Here is a 20,832-nt window from a genome sequence, read left to right on the forward strand (position 1 = left end):
TTTTTGAATAACTTTCCAATTTCAACTCACAGGACGATCTGGAAAAAGAATTTGTAGGTCTCCGCAAACTCGTATCTGAAAGAGAAGTTCGTCTCTCGGAAGCTTTACAGTATTTCGGATTCCTCCACGAATGCCTAGAAGTACAAGACTGGATGAGAGAACAGATGAACAAGACAGATTCCGAAGAATATGGTGATGACTTGGAACACGTAGAACTTCTCATCCAAGCTTTCGACACATTCCATGTCAGTTTATTGAACAGTGAACCCAGAGTACAGCAGTGTATCGATAACGGAAACATCATCATAGGTGCAAAGAGCAGCTACAGTTCGGTAGTTCAAGAGAAAGTCAACGATCTGCAAACCACCTGGGAGGATCTGATTGAATTGGCGTCTGCGCGGAAAGAAGCTCTGGCTGGAGCCAAACAGGTCCACGTGTTCGATAAAACTGCAGAAGAGGTTATTTCTTGGATACAGGAGAAGGAAGCTGATGTAACGTACGAAGCCTATATTGAAGACTCGGAAGTTATTGAACAGTTGATGAGGAAACATCAAGCTCTGGAGACCGAGATAAAGGCTATCAAAGATAAGGTCGATTTTATCGAGCAGGAAGGTGATAGGCTCATTGCTGAATTTCCGGATACTAAGGATCACATTGATGATAAGCGAGAAATCACCGTGAGTGCCTTAGAAGATCTACAGACGAAAACTGAACGACAGAAGGATTTCTTGCAACAGTCCGAGCAATTGCAGTCATACTTCGATGGGTATCACGATTTAGTGTAAGTATATTATTGAGTTTCTGGCGAGCTTATCAGTTACTTTATAAGTATGAAATATAACGGTATCATAAAAATTGTTTCGCTATATTTCACCTATTTATTTCACAGCTATATGCCAATGATTTCACAGTTACTTTCTACTCTGTGTCAACGGTGCTATGAAATAACTAGAGTTGGGGCAACATCAAAAATATATTACATAAAACATACTTTTATACAAATGAGAAATGAAGACAATACAGATTTCAGCTTGAACACAGTTATATCAAAGGAAGATAGCTAACGGCACCGCTTTAGATGGCCCATGCGCAAGGTCCAAATTTGGCACAATCTCTCTAACATATCGACCGGTATTTCACGTATAAATGTTTCAATATTGGCTTCCAGAGCGTCAGTCGTTACTGGTTTATCCCTGTAGACATGAGCTTTTAACATGACCCCATAAGAAATAATCCGAAGGCGTTAAATCACACGATCTAGGCGGCCAGAGGTCCAGTTGCTGCGAACGGCGGCGAATCGACATTTCACGGTCATCACGAACACTGGCGGATACAGCCGCAATATTTTCTTCGGTCCTCACTCTACGTATGAGTGTTGGTGGTTTAATGTCCAATAATGTAAACTGGGTTCGAAATTTAGTCACAAGCTTCCGAATAGTTCCTTCAGTAGTCCGACGAAACTGCCCATAAATTGGAAGAAGTGCACGATGCACTTTCTTCACCGAGCATGAATTTTGATAATAAAATTCAATAATTTGTAAGTCGATTCATGGTTAAATTATAGATCAAATTAAACAAGTTTGACGATGACACAAGACACGATTCACGCGTGATCAATTAAAAACAGTGTTTCCAAAAAGATACTAGCAAAAAAATCAGTCATTATATAAACGTGAGTCGTCGGCAATTTCTCATGTTTTCAGACCCAACAATGACTTTTTACCATTGTTTAACATATTGATGTTTTCATTGTAGTTTCTACGGTTTGAAGTCTTTTGTACTACAAAAATAGTGGTTTTCAAAACTAATAAATTCCGGTCATTTCACATTTCGGAGTAAGTAAATTTTATATCGTAACGTACGTTACATAATAGAGGTAACTAATACTCATGTGCTAAAGACACAATATACAGGGTGATGTTGATGGAACAGATAGGAAGCGCTTAATGAAAATATAATTTATTTACAGAATAATCGTTCCTTTGCCCACTTATATCGGATTCACAAGTTTAAGATGTATGTGTAATCTTTCATTGCCTCAAGTGTAAATGCCAACAGTTCGCTTATTCTATCATTTATATCTTTTCAATACTCCAGGAAGTGTGTATCTTACTATGGTTATGTCTTACTCAATCTTGAGTTTTCGAGATTGAGAATTGTGGGTAGATTGTGGCGTTTGTAACAGATTATTTTCGGTCAAGTGACTTATCTATAGGTACAACTTTCACATCTCTTTACAGAGCTTGGATAAATGAGATGTTGGCCAAAATAACCGCACCGGACTTGCCACAAGATTGCACAGAAGCCGAACTGCTGATGGAAAGACACAAGGACTACAAGACAGAAATGGACGGGCGCCTGCCTATTCTTGAGCAGTTCTACGAAAGCGGCCACGTCTTCATCAAACAAGGCCATTACCTGTCTCAGGAGATCGAGGATAAGATAAAAGTACTTCAGCAGAGGATGGAGCTCCTCGACAACACTTGGAGCAAACGCAACATCATCTACCAACAAAATTTGGACGTTCTCCTCTTCAAACGGGAAGCCGACACCTTAGAAAACTGGTTGGCGGTCAGAGAAGGAAACCTGAGCTATTCGAAACTAGGCGACAGTATTCCTCAGGTTGAAGATTTGATAAGAAAACATCGCGACTTCGAGGAAGCCATCAAAGCTCAGGAGGACAAGTTCAACGCTCTGAAACGAATGACGCTGGTGGAGGAAGCCTTCGCGGATCAGAAACATCGCGAAGCTCTCGCTCAGAAGTCGGAAAGGGAGAGGGTGGAACAGGAGAGATTGGAGCAGCGCAAGCGGACAGAGATGGCAAGGATAACGGAATTGAGGCGTCGGGAATCTCAAGAGAGAGCACAGCGTCATCACGACATTCCTGAAGATAAAGTCAACGGAAGTATGGTACAAATACAGGACGTTCAGCAACCGAGCACGCCTCCTGTTGTCAAGCCTGTTGTTCCTGTCAGAAAAACCAACTCGGTAGCTCACATGTTCGACCGAGATCGTATGAGGAGAGGTTCTGATGCTTCTGTCAAACGGGCTGAGAGTATGAAAGTTGGAGGGTCCAAACCACCAAAGAGGACTCCTTCGTTCAACACCAGGAGAAGAGGCTCGTTGCGTTCCAAAAACGCAGGTAATATAATTTATTTCAGATCATTGAGAAAGAACTAGGTCAATATAATCCTTCTTTACATACATCCCTAGTTATGAAACACTTACTGAACCTTCAAATACTAACGTTCCACACCTGACACCAAATTGACAATTTTCAGAGGCAGTTTTGCCCCCAGTTGAGGCGGAGGCTTTCTTGGATAGGAAGCAGCTTCTGCTTCCAGGAGGCAAGAGGGCGACCAATCGGGCTTGGAAAAACTCCTACACCGTATTGTGTGGCCAGTTGTTGTGTTTCTTCAAAAGCAAGGACGATTTTGCTGCTAGTAAAGCCAGCTCTCCTCCGCTCAACATCCATAACGCCGTATGTTTGGTGGCTGACGACTACCACAAAAAGAAACACACGTTTAGGCTGGTTATAACGGACGGTTCAGAATTTTTGTTTACTTCCAACTCCGAAGTGGATATGATAGACTGGATCAACAAGATCACTTTCAGGGCCAAATTACCTCCGGCGCAGCAGCTGCTTCATTTTGAAGTTTCTAGGGTGAGTAGAGTGTCTGACAAGTCCTCATTTCCTGAGTCCTTGTTACTAAAGTGATTTGATGTTTTTTTCAGGATCCCAATGATTTCGAAGTCAGTTCCCAATCCAGTAGGACCTCAAGTCCCGATGTTGCAGATTCAGTAGTTTTGAGGCACGACCCTCAATCAACCAATGGAAGCCTAGCCTCTTCTCACTCCAGCCGACATACAATAGGTAAGATGGAAGATTGATTTTAATACTCAAAACTTATATTTGGTGATGATAGTAGATTATAAAAAAATGATTTGATATAGTATAGAAATTGATAAGGTTTTGTTTTTATACTGTGACCTGTAGCTAGTCAACTACGGTCCTCAGAGCGAAACTAAACTTAATAATTTGATGATGTTTCCCAAAAATGAATTTTTGGAAAAAAAATCGGAAATATATGTCGTCTGTTATTAGGAGGAGATATCGACGTGAAATTTTATAAACTCTCCGAGTTCTTCAGGGTCAGATCTCATTAGAATATTAAGGAAATGGAATAAGGGGAATATATTTTTTTCGACAGTTCAATAAAAGGTGACTTGCCACAAAAAACTGAGATAACTGATATCTTGGAAATATATGTAAAAAACCTAATAACATGATTGAATCAACCCAAAGCAAGCACCCCAAACACCACCACTAATTAATATAGTTTATCTCCTGAAGACGCCAACTTGGTTGAAGAAACGCACGTCTAGAAGAGTCTTGCAATTCTGGCGTTTGAGAACATTTTTTGTTTTGTAATTATTCTAGTTGATTTATAAAAGAAATATATTTGTATATAAATGTATGTTGAAAAATTCATTTAAAAATAATGGCTTGTATATATTCTTCTATACAGTAGAATGTAAATATTTGTTGAAAAACTTTTGGTGTTGATGAAGAATTTATCTAAAAGAATAATAATTACATGAAGTATAGGGGACATAATGTTATAAGTGTATTTGAATTGCTAAAATACATTAGGTTACTTCTGACACAAAAAACAACAGTAACCTGTACCTTGTTAAAAAGTATTTAATAATTTTTACCTGAGTATCCTTTTTTATAACACGTGACGATCTATTCCAACAAAGAATCTCGTTTTGGTTTCGTAAAAGCAAAAAAGGGTAATATAATGGATACAGTGGTGCATCCTTTTGACTGAATGAATCATCGCCACCGTCTTCTCAGTGAGCAAGTGTAAAATGCCAATCGCTAGGTGGAATGGCAGCACAAAATTTCTTACAAAAAGCATTTCCCCCACTCCGACTTGATGTCAAAAGGCAAACCTCATGTTCAAGGTTGAATGACGTGCTCACGGCTCAAGGTCGTTTAGACCCTTCAAGGTCATATGACGGGTGCATAGCTCGAGGTCGCGTGATGTCATTCAAGGTCATATGACGTTTACATAGCTCGAGGTCGGGTGACGTCATTCAAGGTCAAGTGGTGGGGGAGGTTCAGAACCGTCATTAGCATCCTACTACATGACATCAAAACTTTTGAAACAACCTAATATATGTACCTCATGGATCCACCATTGCGTTTCTAGAATTCATTCTCGATTAGTTTAGTTTGAGTCTATCAGAAACTTTAAAACAACACAGAATATTAAACAATAACTGCATGATCACATAAGAGACTACTGAGTAACAACGAACACAAGACAAGACATGACTGAAGACAACGAATAAATAGGCGCAGGCACAATTGCTTGAACCATAATTGAGCTAAACCCGAGGGCATTCGATATTCCCGACCCGCCGTGATGATGATACATATATAAGAATTCAAATGTATGTTTATGTAATATTTGGTAGATAATTCATGATATATTTTAACTTCAGTATGTGCTACACATAGTTTTAAGATATCCTACAAACTATTTAAGGCATTCAGATGTATGGTTAAAGAAATCAATTGGTTCCAAATCAGGACAGTGCGACGCAAGATCTAGTAGGTTATTGAATGAAATGTTTCGGCTGGACTGAATTTTTCTTGGATTTGATTCATATTGAAAACATACATACACTGCTGATCAACACCCCTATAAGTACTTTATCCATACAGATCTTTTGACGCACACCCATTGTATTTCTTGAACATTTTTTTGATATAAGATCAATGTACAGAACATCATCATTGTCTTCACAGTGACAAAGAATGAGGCTCCGTTGCCCAAATTGGAAGTCTGTTGATCCATGCAGTCCGGGTTTGATAACCTGCAGCAAAAGTTGTAATAAAACAGAGCACGAAAAGTTTCACCAATTGATTCCATTAACATAATTTTTAAATGAACTGAATTGAAACAAAACCGTTCAGAAGAAACTTTGCAGTAGAACCGTCAGATGGCATTTAGCAAATCGGTATCGCTAGAAGTGGCAAATGTTCTTAATTTGTGTATGAAAAATATTCATATAGAGCTTAATTACCCAATGTATCATTTACCATTATAATGTAACTAACATTCACTGGAAAATACATCATTTAATCTACTAATGTAGGGGAGAGTCCGCCGCCCCTGCCAATGACCGATCCTCCGAATAATTACGGCCCCAGGATGAGTACCCCTGAGAACAGCGGACATGTTTACGGTTAGTTTTTGCATGATGGAAGCTGCTGACAACATTAACTTGGCACCATTCTCACTAACTCGTTTGATTTTCAGCTCTCTTCTCTCACCTGTCTACACTATTAAAATTGCTTTCTCTTCCTCTATACAGGGTAATACACTTATCTCGTTATTCAGACCGAGTGATATTTTCTGACGAATTGAGAAAATAGGCAAAAATTGCTTGAGAAGTGACATGATGATTTTGATTTGTTGAGAAGCGATATAAAAACAATTCACGAATGTAATGATTTCGAGTTAAATCAACTGATAGACATCTCCTTTTACAAAGACTCCATCTATGTCACTAACAGAAGAAAACAAATAGGCTGAAAGACGAATGCAATGCTGGGCTGAACAATCCTTAACGACAAGCCTCAGTAGAAGACAGGTAGAAGACAAATATCTTTCCGCAGCCGATGTCGAAGCTCGACTTGAGTCTTGTGTCGATCCTATAGATGGCGCCTTTGTAAGAAGAGATGGCATGTCAAAACAGCGTTGCCTGATGTAATCAGAAATGTGACGATTGTCTTGTTTCAAACATCTGAGATTCTGAATGAAAATCTCATAATGATTTTACTTTGTAAGTGCATTACCCTTTCTGTATAATTTACTTTCTTTGCAGTGATGGATAGAATGTTATACTAATTTTTATTTCAAATTAAACGTGCTGACCTCTTCAATTACTTCAAGGGTGATTTTTTCATTTGATTCCTGAAAAGTTATCTTTTGTCAATAGCTTCTCATACTGTATTTTTTTTCTAAGCCCATCAACGAAGCAAATAGTACTAGATGTGGTTTGAGAGGACTATCTGTGAATAATAACTCCTCAGCTTTTTATTCTGATGGATGATTGGTGCTTGATTTCACCTGTTTGGTGGAATATTTTTCAACTTTCTATTTCAGACAACATTCTTTCGGTGAAAATGGTATTATAAGCATCAATCATTCGGTCATTGAAATTTCCATTCAACGAAATGTGTTGAAAATGATATTGATGAAATCGTTTTGATTTAGATGCGTATGGAAATGTGTCCCAGAAGCAGGATTGGCAGACTACTTCTTCGTCCAGACCTTTGAGTTCACCGGATTCGAAAAATATGTCCCATCGGTTGAGGAATCTGTTTGGTCGAAAGAATCGCAACTCCTAATGTGGCTTGGAAATCAGTATTTTTAATTTTGCAAACGACTCATTGACTGTAGATGCGGTTTTCTCAAATGATGTGAACCATATATTTCCATCAATTATTGACTTGAATTTTTTATTTTAGGCACCTAGAGTACGTTTATTGCAAGAAAAGTTTATATTTTATTCATGTATACATACAGGATGCATCATTTTTTATGATTGTGTTAAATAATAGTTTTTTTTTCAATAATAAAATTACTCATTGAATTACGAAGGATAATTGAGAGTTTGTATTTTTGAATATCCCAGTGAAATATCTTATTTTGTCGATTTTTTGTGTTACAAATAATTCATTATCATTCAAATGAAACATACTATATGTATATATTTCTGTTTATAATGTAGTTAGTTTGTAAATAAAATTTATATGAAAGTATATATGAACCAAATTTTGATAAATATTGATTGTATTGATTTCTATTCGAAAATATACATGATTGAATAAAATGTGTTTCGAATTGATAAAACAATATAAATACAAAAATTGATTCTGAGTTCTGTTTTCCTTTGGCGGAGTAATATTGTCCGAAATGGAATACATACAAATTTAATACACACTAAAATTACTTCCCATAAGTTGATTTCCCCATTTAATTTTCTCATTAGAAATTATGTTTCCTTTTGGAAATTTATCACTCAATATCATGTGGGTGTTCCAGCAATGACACTGAAAATAATAATGAAAATCAGTATTCTTAAATTTTTATTCAAAAATGACAAACTTTTTTTGTTTCTCACTGCAAGTTGTTTGATATTTTCATAGATGACGTCATAGTGTCGCCATATTGAATTTGGAAAAAATGGCTCCTATGCCACAATTTTAAAATAAAATGGTTACTTGTGTTATATCATTGAAAATGGACTAATAAAATACAGGATTCTATTCTTCAAGAAACATTGAATGTTTCTGAATAGGGATTATTAACTAAATTAAATTAAGATACAAAGTTAACAAAATAATGGAATATTGAACAAGAAAACACAAGTAATTGATGAGAGCAGTGAACATTAAACTTATTGACAGGTATTCAAAACTAAAATATGAAAAATGATACATAATTGAATGAAATACCAATAGAATAAAAAATATGGGCAGTCAAATGTGAAATTTTCATAGTTAGTATAAAATATTTTGATTATTCTGGCTATATGGAAATCAAATAATACTGTTTTTTTCTTTAATTCATTAAATATTTCTTCAATTGATTTTTGAATTTGAAAGCAGTTTTAGATTCTTTTATTTCTTCAGGATCCCAATGGTGAGGGCCGAATTTGAAACCCTGTATATTGTAATTCCATTATAATAAATTGATTTCTCGTAGAGGTTTACTTTCCGGCTGAACCAAAATAGGTTTACGGTTGTTGTTTCATTAGAAATGTATTTTGATTGAGGCAGATTTTCTCATCAAATATACTTTTTTCGTGAATCCACAAGTTGAGAAAAATCCTTGCTGACCCTATTAGGGGACACACTGTTTATTGCCATTTTTTTGAAAGAATGTTTTTGTTGATTTTGCTGTAATCTAGATAAGGTTTGGTTGAACTCATTAAAAAAATGAACTGCTGGTAATAAAAGTAATTAGACTAATATAATCTTGAATTATCAGAAATGTTAATGATTTTGTGCACATTTTGAACCTCTGACTCTTGAAGAGTCCACGATAGGTGAATAAGGTTGCTAGAAGCTGGAGTTCAGGGCCGGACTTGGATTATTATTTGGGTGGGGCAGGGTTTGCTCCGGCCCTGCCTGGGTTCAAGCGTTTTGATGTCTAGCTTTAAATGGCCTTGTTGAAACTTGCAGGTACGTAAAAATCGATTTCTCACTTGCTCACTTCTTACTTTTGATTGGTGTAATAATAGTTATCCACAACCACATATTTTCCCTTCAAAAAAGTGGCAACCCTATAATTGAAGTGAAATGTAAGTTTTTACGTAAGTGGACCTGATATATTATATATTGGAATGATTTTTAAAAAAGTAACAGAGTTTAAAACAATGAAAAATTCAAAAATTTATTGGGAAAAAATCTCAAGAATGTGTACCATCAATTTTTTTCAATATGATCAAAATATAGCTTACATAGATTCATATTCTACATAAATACATATTCAAACACAATTATCCATTTAATACAATAAATCAAATTCATAGTGGATAAAACAAATAGTCAAAAATACATTTCATAATTTTTCATCACTTTTATTGTCTTTACTTTCATTTCCTTCAGTTTCGTTTTGCCTCCTCTTTGATAACATTCCCGGTCGATATATGGCAATGGTGGGCCTATCTTTATTTCTTATCCTTTTCTGACTCTGAACATCGGGTTCTTCTTTCTTCACATCTTTTTCCACTTTTGGCTTTGGTGGCTCCTTTTTCTCGTTACTTATACCAGGTTTTTCTTGAGGGGGTTTCTGAGTGTCTGCTTGAGGGGGTTTCTGAGTGTCTGCTTGAGTCTCGTTCAATGCTTGATTGATCTTCTTTTGTTCTGCCTTTTGAGCCTCTATTTTTCTCTCTTCTCTTTTTTCACTATACTTTTTCACTTTCTTGGGAAATACTTTTGTCTCTACTTCTTTTCTGTAATCGGTTTTAGAACGGGTTTCCTTCTCCTTGTGGTCATCATATTTGTAGTCACGATTGTCATAATAATCCTTCTTAGGGTACCTATAATGGTAATATCAAGTTATTTCTGTATAATGGGTATATAGAAAAAAGTCATATAAAACTCCAAACATAGAAAAAAAAAATGTTAAAAATTACCTAGGTTTTATATCTTTGCGCCTATCTTCAAATCTCCGTTCTTCATACTTTCTCTCTCTGCTTTTATAATAGGACTTCTCGTAAACTTTTTCACTCTTCTCTTCAACCTTTGTTTCACTTTCCCCTTCTGCTTTTGAATTATCCACCTTAGGTTTGGGCCGAATCTCGGGATTTGTTGCAGGTGACTTTTCATCGTTAACTCTTTTACGATCTTCTACGAAACGATCTTTTCTCTTGTCAAATTCTCTTCGTTTCCTTTCTTCTCTTCTGACTTCTCTGATCCTCATTCGTTGGGCTTTTTTATTTTTAATGAATTCTAAGAGGGGAGTAGTAACATCATTTTTATTTTCATTAGTCAACTGAAGAGTGTATTCTGGTTTTTCTTCAACAGGCTCTACAGGTTTTTGGAGAGATTCAACAAATTCGGTGTAAATTGGGTCAGACTCGATGCTTCCTGATTTTGGATCAATTCTTGTCTTTCCTCGCTTTTTAGGGATCTTTTGGAAAGGGGCGAATTCCACCACACATGGATATTCATTGCCCTTATTGTCTAGGAACACATAGTTATCAAACCTTTCCTTAAAATCGTATATATCCTCGTGATTGACAAAGTTAATATAAACTCTTGAGAAGGCAAACTCTCCCAGAGAAAAGTCTCCATTTACAGTGTATATGTAATTGTAGTCAGGTAAGGGAGAGACTTGTTTTAAAAAAGTGTCTTTATCTATAGTCGGAGGTAGTCGACGAATAACTACTTTTGTCAATGGTTTTTCCTTCTTTTCTTGCTTTCGTTCGCTTTCTGTAAGAGCCATCAGGACAGATCAATGGATTAAAAATAATCACTTAAATATTCATAAATAAGTGGAAATCTGAATACTTCAGTAACCATTAGTAATTTATCCTTATTCTTCTATTTATCCATCAATGGCTTCAGCTGCCAGGGCTATCCAGCCAGAAGTTCCAGAAACATGTTGCTAATACAGGTGGAGAGCCCATACTGAAGTGGATCTGAGTCGGCCCCAAACCCCACCTGGGATGACCTAATAGAATGACCGCCGCTGGTTATTCAATTTGGGGAACATATTTTTGTAAAAGACGTTTGTTTACGATTATTACGTTATTCTTCTTCTTATTTTTGATCCAATGGCCTCAGCAACTAATACTATCAGGCCAGTTGGTAACGATATTGGGTTATTATAGATTAGAATTTGACATATCCTTGACAAAGACAGAAATTTTTGACATTTGCTGTGACAAAATACAGGGTGTTGATAAATAATGACTTTTGTTTATATTTCATCCTAACATTCCTAACCTCATAAAGTGATTAAGAGAAAAGTATATGGTAGGCGTTTACTTCTTATATCTAATGATTCATTTCTTAACACAATAATGACTTCCACGATCATACGTGATTTGCAACAGTATGTGTTTGAACCAAACGAAGAGAGGTTGATATCATGTTGTCAGGTTAGTAAATATCTGAAGAAAAAGAAATCTTCACTACTGTGCCTTGTCACCACGACGGTACTTCCATACAATATCAGTTTAGTTCAAGTAAAACAAACTGACAAACAGCTATTCAAGAAAAAACGCACTTGGGCTTTAGCTGAACTCAAATCCGTTGATGGGCATACAGACTCTTATGAAACATTGGAATTTGATTTATATTTGGACAAAGTTTACCGTTGGGTAGCATCCAGTTCTAAAGAAAGACATGCTTTTATTCACAACATTTGGAAGCAATCTTCACGTCACATACTGAAGGATAAACCAATGTTCAAAAACATTCCAAAAGCATGGATAACGGAAGATGCCATGACTCCTGATCACAAATACATCACCTCACCATTGCTGACTTTAGATAATGATTTTGCTGATGATTTTCAAGCAATTACTGACAAGGAACAGGAGGACCTTAAGAGGTGGGCATTTTTTAAAATATTACTTTAAAAACAAATGTTTTTTTTGTATCTTAGTAACAGTTTAATGTGTGATTTTCACTAAACAGTTTACATAACCAGAACATGTGTTTCAGTGTACAATTAACTTCTTCAGGCATGTAAATACTAAACTAAATTCTACCTAGTGCTTTATTATTCCACAGATTAATGTCATGTTGTGAATATGCCATTAGCAATGCAGAAGGTTTTATGGAAGTTCTAGCAAGGGATTTATCTCTTCTAGATGGAGAGAATGTTCAAAGTGTACTGGCATCTGAAGACCAGGTGGAAAAATTGATGGATCAGTTAGAAGAGGCTATAAATGAAGCCGATAGACTTGAAACACAGCTGACATCTTATGATGAAATTCTCTGTCACGTCAGAGATACAATGGAAAACATGGAATTCAAAAACTCCACCATTTCTATTGCCAACAAAAACAATCAGTGGTTGATGAGAGAACTGGAAAATGTCGTGGTAATTTTATTTCATGGTTTGTCGATGCATTTCTTCCAATACATTATATAAGCATCAAAAAGCTGTTGAATGGAGTTTGTAAAGACCTCAAAAAATTTCACAATAAAATTATTTTCCATTTTAGAAAACTTGAGGTAAAATAGTTAACTGACAAGAGATGTCAAAATGTGTTTTTATAGAAATATTAAATTTATCTATTTTATTAAAAAAAAATAGGACAGTTGTACAAAAACCTTTGTATGATATTTGTGTTAATAGTGTTTTATTTTTTTCGTAAAATTGCTCAATTTGCTATTATGATCGCTATTATGTCATACTTGTATTTTTATAAATACATACACAAATAGATTTTCATAAATATTGACAACAATAATATTGAATGAAATAAATATTCCTCGAATTCATTAAAGATCATAAATCATCTACAGTGTCGAAAAGCATCATGATTTTGTAGTTCATCTTTTTGTTTTTGAGAATAGTTCTATTGGCATTATCAGCACCTCAAATAAATACGGGGTGATAACTTCTATTGTTCAAATATGAATGTTTTTGTTTTCAAAGAAACTATCTCTTTAATTCTACAATACATCACGGTATCAAGAAAGTTCATTTCATTTTCAGACCAAACTGGATCTCCCCAGTGAATATCAGAGAACTCTAGAGGATGCTGATTTCACAAGTTCTGAAGGACTAACGATGGCGATAAAAGCTGCTAATGCTCTGAAAGTGGCAATGAACTCCAATATCGACAAAGCATTATTACAGATGTCTGCCGTCCAAGAACAAAGAAAAAAATTCGACAAACTGAAAGATAAGTTTTCACGTAGTCTTAGCCGCCAGTTAAATAACCTCTTTATTCATTATGGGAACCACAAAGGGGAATCTGACAGAAACGTTGAAGGCCTGAATTTACCACAACACAGCGGGGTTCATAAGGAGCTCTGTGCTTACATGGAGCTCATTCATTGGATAAAGGTATTGAAGTTGAATCCAGTATGAATTCGGACATTTTTTTTATGGTTTCCTTATTTAGGTTATGGATAAAAAAATGTATGAGTCACTGAAGGAAGTCTACACAAATTCATTGGGTAAATTGTATGACAGAGATTTGAGGGGTTTATTCAATGCTGCTAGAGAAAAAATTGCAGGTATAACCGTGTACGTATCAGGATCCTTTTATGTAAAAACAGTATAATCTTTCAGTTTATACAAATGTGGCTCCACCTACTACCTTGATAGGTTTGGATAGAGACCAGTGGACTCTTGAGACATGCGCTAAGGATAGAGAGAGATATGATTCTGTGCTCGAAGAAGTTCTTACTCAATTGGAGCCTGTATTTTTACAAGAGCAACAATTTTGTTATAAATTTTTTCAAGTAAGTAAACAAATCAATACTGGAGATCCCTTACAAAATAACCTATACTTCAAGTTGTTCAGTTTGGAAATTAAATAACTTTTTTTCAGCTTAAATCCCTAACCTAACCTAAAATCAAAGAAATTTTTCAGGGATGTATTGAAAAGGATTCATATTCGATTTATATATTTCAGTATTTTTTGAATTCGAAAGCAATTTCGATCTAAAAATTGATGCGTCTCCACATTAACAAAATGCAGTAAAATACTGGTTTCCTTCAGAGAAATGACCTTCACAAATAGTGCTTGAACAGTGCAGATGAAGTGTCAAAAATAATTTAACCTTTTACATCATTCACTGACAAAAACCTGGGTTTTAGCCGTATCTTTGTTGATGTTAGCTAGATTTGCCGCTTGCAGCACATCAAATGAAAGGAAAAGGAATGTAGAATTCATTGACAAAGAAAAAAGTATAAAGAGTGTTTCAATGAAATTTGATTGATGTTCAGAAAATATTCATTGAAAAATACAAAATCGATCAGCATCATCAGGAGATTAAGACTAAAAAATCTCGGATGTGAGTGAACATAATAGATACATTTTACGAGGTGTCTCAAAATATATTGGTCTAGCTTTTCAACGTGCGATCCCAACGAAGAATATATACAGGGTGTCTCAAAATACTAACGACGCGCACACGCACCAATAGCGGCGCATGTGATAACAAAGTGCGCAGGCGCTTGATAACTAAGTGCGCAGGCGCGTACGAACGAAAGACACACGCACGCGACAAATGACGTGCGCACACCATTTTTCAGCGCGCATGACGGCGCATGCCGTCCGTTGGTGCGTACATTGTTCATTCGTTGGTGAGTGCGCACGTAGTTTGTTGCGTGCGCACGACGTTTGGTCGTTGAGTGCGTCGTTCATTTGTTGTGCGCGCGTACATAGTTCGTTCTTGCGTGCGTGCACGATGAAATAAAAACGTATTACAAGAGGCTTCAAATGAACAATGAATGGAACAGTATTCAATTATTTTGCCTCGCCACTTCAATCTTTCAAAAATCTCACTAGTAGCATAAAAATGAGGGTCAAAATATTTCACGATCTTCTAAAAAGATAGCTATTGGCTCTGTAGCATGTTTTTCACTCTCAACAACCCACATTTTTGAAAAACAGACGTCTCCAAAACTTCACAAATTTTATTTCATTGTGGGGAATCTCCAGTTTGAATTTTTTGACAATTATCGTATGTCTTGTATAAGGTACGAATTTCAGCTTGATGTGATAAATCCAACTACCAAAAATACCCAGACGACTTTGGATGGAACTGAATCAATAACTGAAGTTGTATCAGTACGTAAAGCCGAGAAACAAATCGATGAAGACGTTAGAAACATGATGAGTAACTTATTTTCTTGCCTGAAAACTGAATTGGACCTATTGATTGACCATATCAAGAAACAGGATAATTTGTGAGTGATTTCAAGAAATAACTTCCAATAAAAACACTGTTTACAGATTTTTGATATGCAAAAACGTTAAAAGTCTCGTTGAGAGTATAATTCAATTGGAATTAACTGCTGATCAAATCAAATCTCAAAACTTACATTTCAGTTACTGCATGTACGTGTTGGTTCGCTTCAATCAGCATGTGATGTCTGCCCAGAGTTCTTTCCTTAGCAATACATTCGCTTCGCAGCTCATCGAAGTTAAACGTTCCTTGGATCAGTTCATGCAGCAACAGATTGACTCAATCAAGGAATGTAGAATAGCCAGGAAGTCTAAATGCGGAATCCTCCCTTACGTCTCCAATCTGGAGATTTTCGCAAAGAATGCCGATTGTTTGCTCAAGAGTGATCGACGTGCTGATTTGGAGAAATGGTACACGAGATTAGTGGACACCATGTTAGAATATATTGCTGTGCATTCTATAGATCACAAGACACCGTCACAGGTTATTAAAATGGGTATGTACTTGTATTAATTATGTTGAGTATCAATTTAAGTGAACTGTAGTTCCTTTGATATGAATTTAAATGTTGTCCTTTTGTGTTATTTCGGTAAACAGAGAGCAAACACACCTTAGATTGAGGCGTCACGGGTGACCCCTTACTTGGAAGGGGTATTCTAATGTCCCCGCTGCAGATGTTATAAGGACCTGCACGATTTATTTTTTCAGAGAACTACCACCATTTATACTCCCTGCTCTCACAACTAAAAATATCTGTCTTGGATAGCCAACGCAAAGAAGCCAAACAAAAATACAGCGATTCTTTACAAGCTTATGTGACTTTGTACTTTGGAAGACCTCTGGAGAAATTGAACGTGAGTTTTACAAAAATTAATGATTCCTAATTGATTCATTTTAATTGATATTTCAGACGTTTTTTGAAGGCGTACAAGCCAGAGTTGCTAGTGGAGTAAAGGCATCAGAAGTGAGCTACCAGCTAGCGTTTAGCAAACAAGAATTGAGAAAAGTCATTAGCCAGTACCCAGGGAGCACGGTAAAGTATCTTCTCCCAAAGCTGCTTTATATTTAGCAAGCAACAACAAAGCGATGTGCGTTGTGTATTCATAAAAATCATTTCACAATCATCACATGCAATTTTTTATGTTATCTTTTGTTATCAACATGAAAAATAACATAAATTTGCATAGCAACACGTCGCGGATTGGGCGACATCTATGTTTGATAGTGTGGAATACTACCAATTACCTATAAGGTCTCTCTATTATTTGAGGAGTGTTTCTTCTGTATAGGGTAGTTTTTTTAAGTATTACCCAGATTCAAGTGGAGATATTTTAATACAACAATTTGCATTATTGATAATACAATACTATTTGGTATTTGTCAAACAAGAAGTTGAAAAAATGATTAGCCAGTACCCAAGGAGCATGGTAAAGTATCTTCTCCCAAAGCTGCTTTATATTTAGCAACCGGTAACAAAACAATGTGCATTGTGTATTCATAAAAGTCATTTCACAATCACTATATGCAATTTTTTCAGTTATCTTTTGTTACCAACATAAAAAATAACATAAATTTGCATAGCAACAGGTCGCGGATTGGGCGACATCTATGTTTGATAGTGTGGAATACTACCAATTACCTATAAGGTCTCTCTATTATTTGAGGAGTGTTTCTTCTGTATAGGGTAGTTTTTTTAAGTATTACCCAGATTCAAGTGGAGATATTTTAATACAACAATTTGCATTATTGATAATGCAATACTATTTGGCATTTGTCAAACAAGAAGTTGAAAAAATGATTAGCCAGTACCCAAGGAGCATGGTTAAGTATCTTCTCCCAAAGCTGCTTTATATTTAGCAACCGGTAACAAAACAATGTGCATTGTGTATTCATAAAAGTCATTTCACAATCACTATATGCAATTTTTTCAGTTATCTTTTGTTACCAACATAAAAAATAACATAAATTTGCATAGCAACAGGTCGCGGATTGGGCGACATCTATGTTTGATAGTGTGGAATACTACCAATTACCTATAAGGTCTCTCTATTATTTGAGGAGTGTTTCTTCTGTATAGGGTAGTTTTTTTAAGTATTACCCAGATTCAAGTGGAGATATTTTAATACAACAATTTGCATTATTGATAATGCAATACTATTTGGCATTTGTCAAACAAGAAGTTGAAAAAATGATTAGCCAGTACCCAAGGAGCATGGTTAAGTATCTTCTCCCAAAGCTGCTTTATATTTAGCAACCGGTAACAAAACAATGTGCATTGTGTATTCATAAAAGTCATTTCACAATCACTATATGCAATTTTTTCAGTTATCTTTTGTTACCAACATAAAAAATAACATAAATTTGCATAGCAACAGGTCGCGGATTGGGCGACATCTATGTTTGATAGTGTGGAATACTACCAATTACCTATAAGGTCTCTCTATTATTTGAGGAGTGTTTCTTCTGTATAGGGTAGTTTTTTTAAGTATTACCCAGATTCAAGTGGAGATATTTTAATACAACAATTTGCATTATTGATAATGCAATACTATTTGGCATTTGTCAAACAAGAAGTTGAAAAAATGATTAGCCAGTACCCAAGGAGCATGGTTAAGTATCTTCTCCCAAAGCTGCTTTATATTTAGCAACCGGTAACAAAACAATGTGCATTGTGTATTCATAAAAGTCATTTCACAATCACTATATGCAATTTTTTCAGTTATCTTTTGTTACCAACATAAAAAATAACATAAATTTGCATAGCAACAGGTCGCGGATTGGGCGACATCTATGTTTGATAGTGTGGAATACTACCAATTACCTATAAGGTCTCTCTATTATTTGAGGAGTGTTTCTTCTGTTTAGGGTACTTTTTTTAGTATTACCCAGATTCAAGTGGAGATATTTGAATACAACAATTTGAATTATTAGTAATATAATACTATTCGGCATTTGGTAAACAAGAAGTTGAAAAAATTATTAGCCAGTACCCAGGAAGCACGGTAAAAAATCTTCCCACAAAGCTTCAAAGCTTCTTTATAGATAGACATATACTTTATTGTCCAAGAAAATACAATCTTATTGACAAAGCTTGTTAAAAAATCAGGTATATATAGCACTTCAAAGAATAAAAGAAAAAAAAAACAATTCAAAAACACAAATACACAGAAACACAATTTGAGCCAAACTAAGTTCTTATATCTAATAGATAAAATATAACAATAGAAAATAAAATTTAACAAATTGTAGACAAAATAGTTTGTATAGTCTCTTTCAAAAAATGTAAATAGCAAATATACACAATTTGAACATAAGTTCACATGCCATGGCAATAAAATAACATATATTCCAGTATAAAACATAATTTGAAGTATAGGTGTCAATATGAACAACAAAAAAACACCTATATTAAATCACAGAAAAGCTCCATTCATCAAGATTGTAGTACGCTTTAGTTGCAAGGGCATCTTTAACAAGATTTCTGAACTTTTTATAGTTATTTCCTTTCTAATTTCGTAAGGTATGTGATTATACAGTTACAGTTATTTTCAGTTACTTGCCGGGTTATGTAATTTGTATGTTCAGGAGTTCCAACCATATTATGTTTTTTTGTAAATTAGGCAAACAGTTTCAAGTATGAAAATACAAGTAATAGTGAGAATTTTTTCTATGCTCTGCATGACTCACGCACTCCCACCTTGCATAAGTATCTAACCGCTCGCATTTGCAAAACAAACACTGAATGAAAAAGTTGTTGACTGCAAAATCCCCAGAAAGCAACACCATATCTCAGGTGGGACTCAATCAGGGAATGATATACCATTTTTGTTGTGGATGAACCCAGTCCATTTGAAACAACTCGAAGTGCATAACATCCTGATGCCAATTTTTTATTCAAAGCTGAAATATGTTGATCAAATTTCAATTTGTTATCCATGAAGATTCCCAGGAATTTGGATTGCTTTTTATTCTCAAGAATTTGTCCATTCAAGTATAAATTGTTAATATTACAGCTGAAGGTGAGTAGGTTTGTTTTTTTAATATTGAAGCACAAGTAGTTAGCGTCACACTATTTTTTCACAACTTCTAAATCACTAGAGATAGTTTCTTTCATATTAGAAGTATTTTTCCATGCCAAAGGAGCGTGGTGTCATCCGCAAAAATTCCTTGAATTGAGAGAGTAACCACCTTTGAAAATAGGAATTACAAGAGCTGTTTTTAGACACGGAGGGAAATTTCCAAGGGAAAAGGATTTATTTATAGCCATCACTAGTGTGTTCAAAGTGGAATTGGGCAGGTTATTTAAAATTTTTAATGAAATTTCATCAATGCCCTTTGCATTTGTGTTTTTATTTTCTTGCAAGATTTCTTTCAGCTCTAATAAATTTGTGTCTTCAAAGTGAAAGCTGTTGGGTATATTTACATTATTTAAATAATCCATAGGATTTGAAGTAGTATATTTAGCAACCAGCTAGAAAACGATAAAAACTTGCAGGCAGTGCATTGTGTATTCATAAAAAATAATTTCATAATTACTCCACACAATTTTTTACTTATCATTTGTTACCAACGTTAAAAAGAACATACATTTGCATAGCAACAGATCGCGAATTGGGCGACATCTATATTTAACAATGTGCAATACTACCAATGAATTATATAGGTTTTTCTATTATATGAGTTTTTCTCTGCAGGGAACTGTTTTTTTTCAGTATTACACACATTTCAGTGCATAAGTTTCCTTTACAAGCAGACTACTGAGAAACTTCAGACAAAACTTTCACTCTTCTAAGGTTTTGGCCCCGAACAATTTTTTTATTATAATGATTTTTGTTTTGAAGGTCAAGAAAGGGCTTGAATCTCTCTACAAAAAAGTGGAGAAACACCTATCAGAAGAAGAAAATTTACTTCAAGTTGTTTGGAGGGCAATGCAGGAAGAATTCATCAGGCAATATAAAATGTTGGAGGATTTGATTCAACAGTGCTATCCAGGTTCTATGGTCACATTGGAATTTACTATAGAAGATATTTTGCACTTCTTTTCAGACATTGCCCGATCACACTAGGTTTTTGTTATATGTAATGTATCAAGTCAGATAGTATTATGGATTCAAAAACTTTTACTTTTCAAACTCAGTTCTGCGGAAAATGTATTCACCAAAAAATATTTAGAATGATCATTGTGATCCTGGGTATTATAAGTATTTATTATATGAAGTTATTTATAAATAATATATATGTTTACAATTATTACACTTTATAAAATAAATGTAATCTGGGCGTTACATTAAAATGTGCTTTCTGATAAGCAGTTGTTACCACCTTACAACTGTCAGCTGTCAAAATTTGTGCGAGCTAAG

General features: G+C 35.1%; 3 protein-coding genes across 6 annotated transcripts in view; 2 read left to right on the forward strand and 1 right to left on the reverse strand.

The window, feature by feature from the left end:
• The window catches only part of kst (spectrin beta chain, non-erythrocytic 5 kst), a 71,067-nt gene extending 63,222 nt beyond the window's left edge, over nt 1-7,845 (forward strand). For 3 of the 4 annotated variants that reach the window (XM_023162406.2, XM_023162391.2, XM_023162399.2), the window contains 6 exons: nt 33-781; nt 2,241-3,142; nt 3,282-3,664; nt 3,736-3,874; nt 6,172-6,261; nt 7,296-7,845. In XM_023162406.2, coding sequence (XP_023018174.2) covers nt 33-781; nt 2,241-3,142; nt 3,282-3,664; nt 3,736-3,874; nt 6,172-6,261; nt 7,296-7,429 — 2,397 coding nt within the window. In that variant the 3' untranslated portion in view covers nt 7,430-7,845. The remainder of the gene's footprint in view (nt 1-32; nt 782-2,240; nt 3,143-3,281; nt 3,665-3,735; nt 3,875-6,171; nt 6,262-7,295) is intronic. The other variant, XM_023162414.2, reaches the window with a different exon arrangement.
• A 1,620-nt stretch (nt 7,846-9,465) lies between these two features.
• Upf3 (UPF3 regulator of nonsense mediated mRNA decay) lies at nt 9,466-11,287 on the reverse strand. The gene is made up of 2 exons (XM_023162450.2): nt 10,225-11,287; nt 9,466-10,128 (listed from the first exon to the last, which is right to left on the reverse strand). Exons 1-2 carry the CDS (start codon nt 11,034-11,036, stop codon nt 9,648-9,650), a joined length of 1,293 nt encoding a protein of 430 aa, XP_023018218.1. The 5' UTR covers nt 11,037-11,287; the 3' UTR covers nt 9,466-9,647.
• Nucleotides 11,288-11,488: 201 nt separating this feature from the next.
• Sec3 (exocyst complex component Sec3) lies at nt 11,489-20,780 on the forward strand. The gene is made up of 10 exons (XM_023162436.2): nt 11,489-12,149; nt 12,332-12,644; nt 13,266-13,619; nt 13,678-13,792; nt 13,848-14,020; nt 15,277-15,473; nt 15,616-15,968; nt 16,181-16,326; nt 16,383-16,505; nt 20,314-20,780. Exons 1-10 carry the CDS (start codon nt 11,617-11,619, stop codon nt 20,536-20,538), a joined length of 2,532 nt encoding a protein of 843 aa, XP_023018204.1. The 5' UTR covers nt 11,489-11,616; the 3' UTR covers nt 20,539-20,780.
• Nucleotides 20,781-20,832: the final 52 nt, after the last annotated feature.

The sequence above is a fragment of the Leptinotarsa decemlineata genome, unplaced genomic scaffold (genome assembly GCF_025532065.1).
Source record: "Leptinotarsa decemlineata unplaced genomic scaffold, Ldec_3_MD MMD2_tig00026361_RagTag_RagTag, whole genome shotgun sequence".
Classification (NCBI taxonomy): domain Eukaryota; kingdom Metazoa; phylum Arthropoda; class Insecta; order Coleoptera; family Chrysomelidae; genus Leptinotarsa; species Leptinotarsa decemlineata.